The sequence below is a fragment of the Folsomia candida genome, unplaced genomic scaffold, assembly GCF_002217175.1.
Source record: "Folsomia candida strain VU population unplaced genomic scaffold, ASM221717v1 Fcan01_Sc003, whole genome shotgun sequence".
Lineage (NCBI taxonomy): Eukaryota > Metazoa > Arthropoda > Collembola > Entomobryomorpha > Isotomidae > Folsomia > Folsomia candida.
The window spans coordinates 14,479,155-14,491,730 of record NW_019091195.1 but is presented as its reverse complement, the minus strand read 5'-3'; the positions used below and the strand labels follow the sequence as shown (position 1 = coordinate 14,491,730).

At 36.8% G+C, this 12,576-nt stretch overlaps 1 protein-coding gene across 3 annotated transcripts; it reads right to left on the bottom strand.

The window, feature by feature from the left end:
* Positions 1 to 7,065: 7,065 nt before the first annotated feature.
* On the bottom strand, positions 7,066 to 12,441 carry LOC110846712 (CD2-associated protein). Of its 3 annotated transcripts, none has more exons than XM_022093543.2 (12): positions 12,306 to 12,441; positions 11,818 to 12,156; positions 11,666 to 11,721; positions 11,383 to 11,597; positions 11,040 to 11,296; positions 10,651 to 10,749; positions 10,374 to 10,484; positions 10,089 to 10,271; positions 9,839 to 10,015; positions 9,535 to 9,740; positions 9,378 to 9,428; positions 7,066 to 9,312 (listed from the first exon to the last, which is right to left on the bottom strand). In XM_022093543.2, the coding sequence occupies exons 2-12, from the start codon at positions 11,819 to 11,821 to the stop codon at positions 8,551 to 8,553; spliced, it is 2,121 nt and encodes a 706-aa protein (XP_021949235.1). In that variant the 5' UTR covers positions 11,822 to 12,156; positions 12,306 to 12,441; the 3' UTR covers positions 7,066 to 8,550. The 3 variants fall into 3 exon arrangements, with proteins under 3 accessions (XP_021949235.1, XP_035705352.1, XP_021949236.1); XM_035849459.1 differs by having other exon boundaries at positions 11,818 to 11,943; positions 12,306 to 12,439; XM_022093544.2 differs by lacking the exon at positions 10,651 to 10,749.
* Positions 12,442 to 12,576: the final 135 nt, after the last annotated feature.

The window sequence follows — 12,576 nt, the reverse complement described above, 5'->3', positions numbered from 1 at the left end:
ATATATCGATTCCTCATTCATCAACCAGTGATCAACCCTCTGACTTTGTCTTTCAAGTTAACACACTTGAGTACAAAAACAAAAGATCCCAACTTGCCCACCTCACCTGCATGCACGGAGATTAATTTTATAACTCAATACTTGATGCAGTATACCATTCCATTGTTAAGTCAATTATTCACCAGTACTTTTTTAATCAATTTTGAATTATAATCCGAACATTTCACTTTTTAGAATTTTCTGTGATAAATGTGCATATTTAATTTATTTACATTAACTCATTTTCTCCTTCATTCCTGTGAAGGTAATATAATTTCAAGTGCCTGCAAACATATTTGCACCATTCATTTTCTGGATGAGAAAATTACCCAACAGCACCTTCTTCATCCATATTGATATTAAGATAAATATACTCCCCAGTATTTTTGGCCCCCTGCTAAATTGCAAAAGTACATATGTAAGAAAGTACTATATTTATTTAACTTCACAAAGGCTGATTTCGTGAGGCGAATGATTTGTAGCATGCAGGCTGGGGCTGACTGACTCGAGTCTTTCATTTCCATTTAAAGATTGACGTGTTGAAAGTAGCAGTGCCATGTGAAATGTACCTGTTTTCGGAAGTTGTTTCTCACATGGTTAGTTACTCATAGGTACTCTGTTGGCCTTTCCTTACTTGTCCGTATGCCTATCGACGTGTTTGAGGAAAGCAAGAAGTTTAAAGTTAGACTATTCTTGGTTGCTTCGTCCGATCTCATGTATTAGCTGGCAAGCGGTGGTTGGGTGTAAGCATATACGTATGTGCATACATAGGTCGGTGGGTTTGACAGGGCTGATATTCCGTCCGAGTAGATCTTCTCACCCGCATTCCCAGTCCAACTGAAGAAATGGATATGCATGCTTTCTTCTCGTCTCGTTCCCTTTCCTCGCATGAAACTTTGTACGAAAAAGACTTTACTGGCCTTCAATCCACTCTTTACTTTCACCAAGTCGAAACTGAGCGGCTAAAAGTTTTTGACAACTGGTTAAGCTTTCCCTTCCAAAATGGGGAAAGCCAGCATGGGAAGCAGTGGAGACGGTTTCGATGTCGGGAAGACGAACTTCCGTCGCACTAGATACGTGACTGTGAGTGAAGTGAACAAAGAATAATGTGAATTCTATGATGTACAAAGAAGATGCCCGCACCCTCATCCACAGGAATCAACCTAAATCATTTATGCAACTACTTCGAATGAGCATGCAAAGCATTCTTTGGTGTCAACAATGTATAATTTACCTACAAATTGTCGGGTAAATTATATAATCTCACTGTTGCATATGCTAAGTTCCCTTGTTTTCATTTTCTTCAGTACGGGCTTCAACATTGGAATAATGCAATAATCAGTAATGCAGATAGTTCAGCTTATAATTTAGCAAAGGTGTCTACAAATAATACGTGTAGTACATAAGTGTAGGTACATAGTCTTAGGAGGGGAGGTTGTGTACTATCAACTCCCGGATCTCGATGCCCTTTGGATATGTTGTAGTGTCCCATGAATGTACAACAACCCTGAAGTGGTTTGATGCCATGGCCACATTTGCTCCCGCCACACCCACTCAAAGATGCCCAAAAATCGCTTTCACTCCAGCTTTCACTCATTCAAATCCTCGCCAAAAATCCAATTTTACTCCGATTTTGAAATTTCTTTCACCATTATACTCCCAGATAGTTGCTCTCTTATATCCAACATCAAGCTCAACTTTTTTGATGATTATTTCGCAGCCATAATTTGCTTTGTTGACTACCACAACAATGCTAATTCAGAATTTTTAATTTTTAAAATACTAAAAATTTCAAACAGTTGAATTTGATGTTGGATATAAGAAAGCAAGTATTTGGGAGTATAATGGTGAAAGAAATTTCAAAATCGGAGTAAAATTGGATTTTTGGCGAGGATTTGAATGAGTGAAAGCTGGAGTGAAAGCGATTTTTGGGCATCTTTGAGTGGGTGTGGCGGGAGCAAATGTGGCCATGGCATCAAACCACTTCAGGGTTGTTGTACATTCATGGGACACTACAACATATCCAAAGGGCATCGAGATCCGGGAGTTGATAGTACACAACCTCCCCTCCTTAGTACGTGCCAAATCTCTCATTATAATAGTTGAAGGAGTTTTATTTAGCACATCAAATAATTGTGTAGTGGCCACGTGTAGGCCAAAACATATACGGTAATAATCCTAAGCTAGCTCGTTTCAAAATCAAGGCAACATTACGGTATTATTAGTTATTATATTGTAATCACCCTCGATGCATGTTTTTAGGATTGGTGAAAAATGCTTTGAAAATCTGGACGCTAACCGTGAAACCACACCCACCCACATCTGCATATTTATGTTCATATTCTGATGTTTTTACTTTTATACAAGTTTAGAGTTTTTTCCCACTGCATAGTCTGAGTCACCTTCTTCATCTTGAATATATTCAACAGATCATGTTCAAAATCATTTCAGCTGTCCGACTTAATACACCATCACATATGCTTACGAACGAACATGAATATTATTTAATATGAGCTGCAGAAATCGTATTACCAACATTTTTGTAGGATGGAAATCCCTGTGGTTTTACTTTTCCCAAGAACTTTCTCTTAGCAAAATTGGATAACACAAAATCGATAATTTACTTGCCATCATTTCACAAAACCAGAAAAAGACTTGGCCACCTTTTCTAAATATGCAACCTTTTAAGCAAAGCAAGTCATTTGCTTTTCCAACTGCGGTCGATGATGGTGTGGTACATGGCAATTTTTGAGGCAGTCGAGTGTGAAAGGAGGAAAATTCGTCCAACGAGCACGACAAGACAAGGAATATGAAACTATGAAGCATTATTATTACATATTTTTCGCCAGAGAATCTTAATTTCTGGCATGACTTGACTTTTTTGTGTAAGAAGGGTGATCGCGCAAACTGTTGCGAACTCCAATAATTCTATTATGTGCATCCATCCACATCTAGAATTCTTAGCTAAACGTATACAATTCAATGGTATATCTATATTGTTTTATGTTTATACATATATTATATTTATAATAACTACAGAGCGTCGCTTCTTTATCTGATAAAGAATTTGACCTTGAATAACCCCGGAACGGTTTGTCGTAGCGGGTCAAAATTTTGAACAGAGGATCATGTTATCCTTAGGTAGTTGTGTGCAAAATTTCAACTCTCTACTTTCAAAAATGCCTCCCCCACAGCCCCCAGAACTTTAAACACTCATTTTTACTCTTTCCAAACTCCGTCTAAAAAATTCGGTCTCCGCAGAAAAATTTTTATTTTCAAGTATCCGACCCCAAATAAGTCCATTTGACTTACATCAGGGGATTATACAGGTATTTCACTATTCGAAATGATTTTTATCCCCAATCCAGCTTCAAGGTCCTTTGCATTATCTTGGGTCAACTTTGTCGTCTGGGAAGACGCTCCGTCATGATGAAAAATTACCTTAATTATTTTTTTACCGTGCAATTTAGTAAAATTTTATTCTAAAAGTGGTTTCAATACACGGTCCACATAATGCTTGGAAGATTCCTTCACTTTTTGGGGGACTTTGATAAGTGGGAGGACACCACGACCCGACATTGCACCCACGACCATAAACTTCTTACAAAAGTTCTCCTCACGGGAAAGCACCAACTTGCGTGAATTGTTTTCGGCATTTGTCGTGTCGTAAGCTCTTCGAACCCAATTAGTATTTTGTAGAGAAATTAGTGCTTCGTCAAATGTCACCAAAACCTTACTCTTATTCTTTGACAGAAAATTTGAATAATTTTTTTTTGCAAAGGCGGGCGCGATTTTTTTCTTGTTTTTCGGTCAGCTGATGCACACGAGGTTTCCGACGAAGTCGTGTTTTAAAAATCTTAATTTCTCTTTTCACTCAATGCTATGACACCCCGACCTTACGGGAAATTTCCTTTTGGGTCGGTGGATTGCCTTTTGAGGTCAATAGGTAAATTTTCCTAAGCACGGTCGGAATTAACACTTTTTTTGCCTTCTTGGAGGGGGTGGTGGTTGCCCTTAGCTCAAAATTTCTCGCTTTTCACTTATATTTTTAAATACCTTATTGATTCTAGATTTCGAAAATGTTTTTCCTTCACTTTTAAGATGTTTTGTTTTTAGGCTAGACGGGTACTTAAGTTTGCAACGAGTTTTTATGACTGGGATCACCTTCTGGGGGCTGTGGGGGAGGCATTTTTGAAAGTAGAGAGTTGAAATTTTGCACACAACTACCTGACGATAACATAATCCTCTGTTCAAAATTTTGACCCGCTACGACAAACCGTTCCGGGGTTATTCAAGGTCAAATTCTTTATCAGATAAAAAAGCGACGCTCTGTATTTGCATGCATAACCTGCGTGTGTGTGTTGTAAAATTTCACGGACTAAATGATCATAAATCGTTCATTTATTAAACCCAGCAAATAACAATACATAGTTGACACTTTGACAGTGACACAATTTTTTCTGTCACTATGATTGTATGATGATCAGTGCTCATCTGTAAAGTGAACTTACACCCACTAGATCACATTCGAAATCACGTTGGGCAATCATCACAAATATTCTAAGCTCTTTACGAAGCACAAAAATTCGAAACCTTTACCTTTCAACCTATGTACATATTTACACGCCCAAAACCTAGAAGGAATAACAGCAGAAACGTTTCCAACTGCATATCCTATTAAGGTCTTTACTCGCACAATTTCTACCCATGTCAATGAAACAACACAAGAAATCACATTGTATGAAAACTTTAAAGTTTACGTATGTGTTCAGGACTGGTTCCTAGAACGCATGAAAAATCTCTTCCAGTTTTCTTGACATGCATAATTCATCCACAAAGTTACTCGCCAAGTACCAACAACTCAAATCAAATCTCTTTTTGACCACTTTGGAAAAAATACACAATCTTTTCGTGTGGATATTCTGTAAAGTATGCGAATCTATTAATAGCAGTGCCCAATTCATTCCACATAGTTTGTGATAGTCGTTTTTGAGTAGCGGATGTTGTGGGTGTAAACGAAGACGTTCAAAGTGTTTTAGGCCCACTTTACCGACGTGATGATGTGCAAAAAGAAGTTTATTGAGTTCTTCAAACCCAGTGGAAAAAGTCTTGTGCACACATGTTCCGTGTATCAGACATAAGTTGGCATTGACATATTTTGTTTATACATACGTGTGAAACAGAAGAGCGTCTCTCGACTGCATTTTTAGGGGTGTGATTACATAATTTTATTATATGTAATCACGCTACTAAACTGTCCATCACAAAAAGCATAAAATTAACAGAATAGCCGATTCATGCTAGTCTACGGTATCAATATAATAACAAGATTTACAACATTATTTATAATTTTGAATTGTACCAACTCTTCAACTCACTTATTGCCATCGTATTGCTCCATACAAGCTGTTGCATTTTAGACTTGAGGTGAAGTGGATATGTCTTTCTGCCACCAGTATATTGAACCAATGTAATATTGAAATATCGAAGGCAGGGAAAACCTTTTATGTCACAACATATCTATCTGGAAAGCTAGACCTCTATTCTATTCACTCGCTGTACTGTGCACTAAATAAATTGCGAAGCCCAACAAACAGGAAACTTTGAGAAGACACATCGAAAGTTGGATAAATGAAGAAAAACGCGATTCTTAGACTTGCATGACGCACATTTGTGTCATTATAAGTAATTTATTAGAAATATTTCCATTCACTAGAGACCGGGTTTTTCCTATATATCTTCAATCTATCATAAATTCCAACCTGAGATTTCCTAGAATTACTGCAGCACCTTCGAAATGAAGAATGTAAGAATTTGGAAGAGATGTAGTACTTTACGAGTTACCCACTTCACAATAATGATACATATGTAATATCTACCACATTGTATAAGACTCTGTAAGAAAACCAACAGACGACATTTGCTTCAACATATAGGTCGAAGGAGTAGAGAAAGCATTTCTGGTAAAAGGCCAGGAACAAATAAAATAAGATTGGGGATTTTGAGATGTCATTCAGGCATGAAAAGGCAGAAAGTCAGAAATTCGTAGTTGTCAAAATTTAAGGCTATTATCATTTGTGTCAATGCCAACCACCAGCACCTCCATCACACCTCGAAGGAAAACTTTTCTCAAATTTGAGCTGATTTCACGTATCCATTTTTTACCCATTTTTCTCTCAACTGGAAAAGAGTCTCATCTTCCCTGTCCAGCGAAAGAAGAAGGAACAGCAGAAGAGGAACTTGGGATTAGATACTGGGGCGCACTGGAGGTCGTCGTCGTTCTTCCTTCCTGAAAAGTAATCGGAAACCGCTCGCTCTTGCAGATAAAAATGGAAAGCAAAAAAGAAAGATCCCGAAAAAGGGGAGCCAGCGTATTTCCTTTCATTTTAATTTGAAGGAATTTTGTCCTTTTTCAAATGTTGCGTCGTCCTTTAAATCCTTTCCTCTGCTGCTGCCCTGGACGAAGGAAACGCCATTCTCACATCCGACTCACTTGGGGTGTAGGAGTACACATGTAACAGTAGCAGGCTTTAAGAAATAGGTAGAAATTTGATGGGGAAGGAGGACTCACCAGACAGAAAAAACTTATTACATTCAATCCAGACCATAAACGTCTTGAAATCCCCAAAAAATCTCCTTTGCCTAAAAACCTTGGTCTATGCATACTATTAGTATTTTGTGGTCTTGGTTTGAGTCATGTTAAACTCGTATGGGTAACTCGTACGGGTTTATTAGATATTCTTTGCATATGTTCCGTCCCACAATCCAATGAGGACATGGGCAGGGAGGGGAAGAGAAAAGAGGGAGGGAGGGAGAAAGCAACGCAGTTTTACCAAAATCTTGGTGAATCATCAGAGCGGAATGACGAAGTAAAAAAAAGAGGGGAAAGACGATGATGGACCAAGTTGCACACATACAAATCTAGAGCACTTTCACTCACACTTCTTTTAACACTTTCGGCTCTTAAAGTTGCCAAAAGTAAATATTGCTAAACCTCTGAAAATAAAACCTTTCAATGTAAATACGCACGGAAAAATGAATTAACTTTTTATTGCGAAAATCGGTTTTATTGAAGAATACACATTTTGGTTTCTGTAAAGTACTGTGTGCCTATGGCATAATAAAAGTGTAGGTCATAGTATAAATAAATATTTGGTTCATGTCACTTTTTCTTGAAAATAAGCTTGTTGCTTAATATATATGTATATGCGGGTATTGCATTATTAGGTTTTTACACAAAGTACAATTTCTTGTGCATTACTGGGCAATGCTACTTACATAATTTCGTTAAGTATTTAAAATACCATTTTGATTAGGTACACTAGTGCTTCAAAAGTATTTTGCCGGCTCATCCAAACTTGTTCTTTAAACAATCACCAATTATCTATTGTACATACGTAATTATTATTGTATAGAATAAAATGACATGTTTCCGGGCTAATTACTTTAATCGCTGGCAAACAAATGTGTGCGTGTACTATGGTATATAAAATTAGTTGGAAAATTACATGCAAAAATGGAAGGTAAATACTCACAGTGGTAATGGATATTTGAACATTGGATGTTACATACGTGCGTGATACGATAAACAAATCACGGCTGTTAACATTTATAGTTGGGTTATTTTATGTGAATAAATATAAATACAGCATAAACTATGTTAAACATTTGCTAAAAATGTCCTTTTTTCGACAATACAACCAATTTTTCACAAGCAACCATAATTTTGTTAATTGACAGTCAGTACCAAAGATATAAAAGTAGAACAGAATATGTATTACAATTTACAACGCATGTAAAAGATATGTGCACTTTGGATAAAATACATACACGAGGTTTGGAAATGTATGTATGTTAAGCATAGAGCTCGTTTAGTGAAAACATGGTTTATTTAAGCCTACTCAAGCACAACTAGCTGAAAAAAATGGGGTTTTGAAGTTATTATGGCATATCTCGACATTTCATTACTGTAAAAACTTTTGTCATATCGTAAAATTAATTTTGTATTGAAAATATACTTACATATTATTCAAAGTGAATAGCTTAAGTTATAGATATTTGTAAATTATATGGTTTTATGTGTATTTTCCTACCACGAGTCAAATCGTTGTATTCATCAATGTTTGTCTTATTAAAATTCCGGATAATTAACATCAATACAATCCATACAATTAATACGGCACCAAAAAGCTAAATAATTAAAATTAGATAAGTGTGTTTACTGTAGGATGATGATAGCAATGTTATTGCCATATTTAAATTAACCATTAATTGTTGAATAACAAATAAATGACTCATGTATGTATACTGGAACCTATCAGGGTTACAAATGGGAATGAATAATTTAATTGGAATGTACTGTCTGTTACTTGTTCACGTAAATACGTCTAGTCGTTACACAAATATATACATATATATATAATCGTATAATTATATGGGAAAAAGTTACAGGAATGTTTACGATTGAAGCTTAATATTAACAGCAACTGATTTATTGCTTCAACTTTTAAGTCAAACAATGTGACCTTGGCTTAATTCTCTATCTAGAAGTAATTTCACCTGCCGTCGAACAGTTTCCAGTTCGGCTTCAAGAATGATAACTCGATCTCGTAATTTGGCGTAATCTTCATAAGACACATGGTTTTTTGAATCGCTCCCATTCATGTCATTGCTAACGTGTGAATGATTAGTGTTTGGAATAAAACCGGGGGCAGGTGGCTTCTTTCCCAACAATCTGTTGGCAACAATTGGGGCACCGGAGAGGTGTGTGGAGGGGCTCACTACCGTGGGGCTGCTCTTGTCGATCGAGTTGCTGCTGGTGACAAGAGTATTTGGCTTGGCAGGAAGTGGTGGGGCTTTTACTGCAGGAGTTGAAACAATGGTCTCTTTCTCGATACTTCCTGCATGAGCAATTGGTGGTGTCGGAGTAACATGAGGCAACGGAGTAGACGATGATGTCAAAAGTGACGGGGATCCAGCTAATGATGTTGTCGTGTTTGGAGAAGTTGTAGAATTCAAAGCTTTCTTGTCCTGTTTTTGTTTCAATTCTGCCATCCATGGAGGAACCTTCTTTGCTTTCGACGCACTCCCACCAGCAGAACCATCAAAGCTCCCATTTTCTGAAACGTTTGAATTGTCCAACATTGAATTTGATGGGGTATTACTTTGGCTGATACTGTTGTTTAAAGACAAGTTCAACGGTGTACTATGGTTGTTGGGTGTGGATTCAAACGAGTCGTGCGAGTTGTATACTCCATTTATACCATTTTCCTCCTAATTAATCGATATCAATCAAGGTGTATTAATCTTCAATGCGTAGTGGTTAAAAATATACTTACCCCTTCTTTTCCGATAATTGTGGAAGGAGGTCGTCTTCTTGGAGCTTTTGCCTGAAAATTAACAAAATAAAATAAATGAGTTTAGCAATATAATATTATTTCAGACTAGTTGGAATAAAAATTATATATGCAAGTTTTCAAATAGATTGATGTATACCCGTCCGGCAGTTAAATGGCTCAATTTATTTTCTGATCGTTCAACTGAATTAAAGTCACCAATTTCTTCATCATCTCCAAAATCTCTAGACGAGTTCATGGTCGTGGAGAGTGAAAAAGGGGACACTCCTCCACTGGAAGATACAGGGGAAGTTGGGGTTGCCGGTTTCATTCCCGGATTTAAGTTCATATGTGAAAATCGTTGCACTACAAACAAATACGTAATGAATATATAAGGTCATAGAACTACAGTAATAATTGATCTGCTCCTGTAATTTACAGAAAATAATCGTCATTATAAATACCTTTGGAGGAAACACTTTCTTGTCCCCCGTCCTCTTTTAGCTTTGGTTTGCTACTTCCTATCCCGTCAACAGCATCATTGACTCCATTCGTCTTCTTTGTCGACCCTTTATTGATATTGTCAATCCCCACGTTTTTGTCACTTCCACTGGATGGGGTCCGTTCAATACTAACTCCAGCTGTTAAAATTCACACTTGATGTAACACTTGAGTTGTAAAAATACATCTACAAAATTGTAACGAAGGACATACAATTTATTGGCTTCACACCAATTAAATTTGTCCTCTCTTGAGGTGAAATTTTTGGGCCTGGTGTAACGGTGGAATTCAAGGAGGGTTGTTTGCTCAATGTAGAACTTTCATTAGCAGAAATTATCTTGACAAAATTATCCGGAAAAAGCCCTGTTTTTCCACGTAACTCGCCTCTCCACCAACCTAAACACAAATTCAGTGAAGTTAGTTAATGGAACTAAATAGGAGGAGAGTAGATATACATCATTATGAAGGACAAAACAAATTAAATTAAAAATACCAAACCTTCGTCGTCGCAATTTTTGGAAATGATTTGGACTATATCATTAATTGCCAATGATAATTCATCATCATTTTGAGCTTCGTATGCATAAAAACATCTCCCCTGTTCCCGTACTGTAATTAAATGTATATAAATTTGCATTGTCCATATCATCACTATCTTACAATTCCAAGTACTTTTAAATACAAAGCCAAGCTCATCCGATCATGCATCCGACATTCAGTGATAATTATTTTACAACAAACTCAATAAACTCGTGCTATTATAAATATAAATTACCAGGTTTGGGAGGCAGGACTGGTGGTGGTAAATCGTCATCTTCCATGGGTGGAGGTTCTGATGTCGGAGGAGCTGGAGGGGTTACATCGGACAGTGACACTGGTGATAGGAAACGACATAAACGCGCATGCATTATAAAGTGCAACACTTGCTTGCACTAATAAAGCCATAGCTAAATTAAGGGTAAGTTTTGTATAAAATAAACTAACAAGACAATAAAACTACTAACTCATAACAAATTCTAAGAAATTGTAAACATGATTTGCAAATATGAGCACATAAAAAACTTGAAAACATACCAACTACGATGCTCTACCAACACTCAAAAACTCATGCAGGTACATGTTAACCACTAATTAGGGAGCAAGTTTTAAAACAAAACAACCAACCTCTGCTTGTCGTGACTTTGGATTGTTTGCTTTGCTCATTGTGCTTAGGATCTGTTTGTTCACTCTTTCCATTCGAATTCGCATCAGCAGGGTCCACGTCCGCTACAAAATTTGAAGGGAATATTCCAATTTTGCCACGCAGACGACCTCGAAACCAACCCTCTTCAACTTCTGCTATGTAGTCTATTACGTCCCCAACGTCCAATCTAAGTTCGTCATCTTGCTCAGGAGAGTACGAAAATAAGGCTTTTAACCGGCTGAAATACGTTAATCAGGTCTCTTAATATTTGACGACCAAGATATCCCAAACGTCTTATTGGTATATGACTTAGATTTTTTGTACCGGCTGGTTTTGTTTGAATTGCTCCGCAAGATCACATTGCTCTGAGACGAAGGTTTCTGCAGTGCAGGAAGAACAGGTTCTGGAGGTGTGACAGGATTGGCTGGCTTTTCAATTATCTTTACAAAATTGTCTGGAAACATTCCTATTTTCCCGTTGAGATGTCCTTCCCACCAGCCATCGAGCTTGGGAACGACATTTGTAATAACGTCGTTTTTCTTCAAAATAATTAATTACCAAGTTAATTAATTAGGTTAAATTAAATTAAGGTTAAATCAAGTCTTACTCTTAAGGTCAACTCGTCATCTTCTTGAGCAGTGTAGTCAAATTCCACGCGACACTCTATGAGAAATTATTTATACAAAGTTTAAATTATGTATTACTATCATTATTAACACTCGGCACAATGGAAATGTGAATGATGGTTGTTTTCCTCACCCATTGTTATGAATCCTGGTCAAAATGTAAATGGCTAGTTGACGATAATTCAATTCGTAGACAAATATTCTTGATTCACGTTTAATAGAGTATTTAATTTGGCAAGTTTACTTGTTTTATCAAGGCCTACCGAAACAACCAAATAGAAAATAGTTAACTACGACTTTTGCCTCTCCAAGTCAATGCATGATGCACAGCTAATAATAATAATGCCGAACATTGAATATATATTGTTCAATGTCCTCAATATTTTCAAGTTCAACTTGGTCAAAAGTTAAAAAATTATAGTGATATTGTATTCCTCCTGGATCCAATGTTTATTGTCATTTAAATCCCAGTCTGCAATTAACAATACAAATGTTCTAAACATTATAAATTCTAGGTACTAGAGCACCGATAAGCAAACACTAAAAATTACTTAAACAAAGAACAACACTGATCTTCACTAAATAAATACACATCAAAATGGTAAATATGCTATGACTCACCAGTGTCCTTAAAATAGTTCTTGTTCTAAAAGCTCTTTTGAAATGTGTGTCCAAAACTGTCCAAATTAACTGTGAAAAATGACAATAGTTGAAAAAAGAGCACACAAGAAAGAGGAGCAGCAGCATATAATAACAAGTGATGATGATGATGACACTTCAGGGCTGTGCAAATCTACTTGCTGGGGGAACCAGAAAACTCACACCCTTCACTCCGTATCACTCTGCCCCCGGAACATCCACACTCCTCGACCCCTCACTTATCATCATCTTT

Bases quoted from the DNA above. Each gene is read 5' to 3' on its own strand.
- LOC110846712 (XM_022093543.2), bottom strand. The intron at 10,750-11,039 runs GTTGGTTGTTTT...TCCTATCACCAG, and splicing joins CAAAGTCACGACAAGCAGAG to TGTCACTGTCCGATGTAACC. The intron at 10,272-10,373 runs GTTTGGTATTTT...ATTTGTGTTTAG, and splicing joins CAAAAATTGCGACGACGAAG to GTTGGTGGAGAGGCGAGTTA.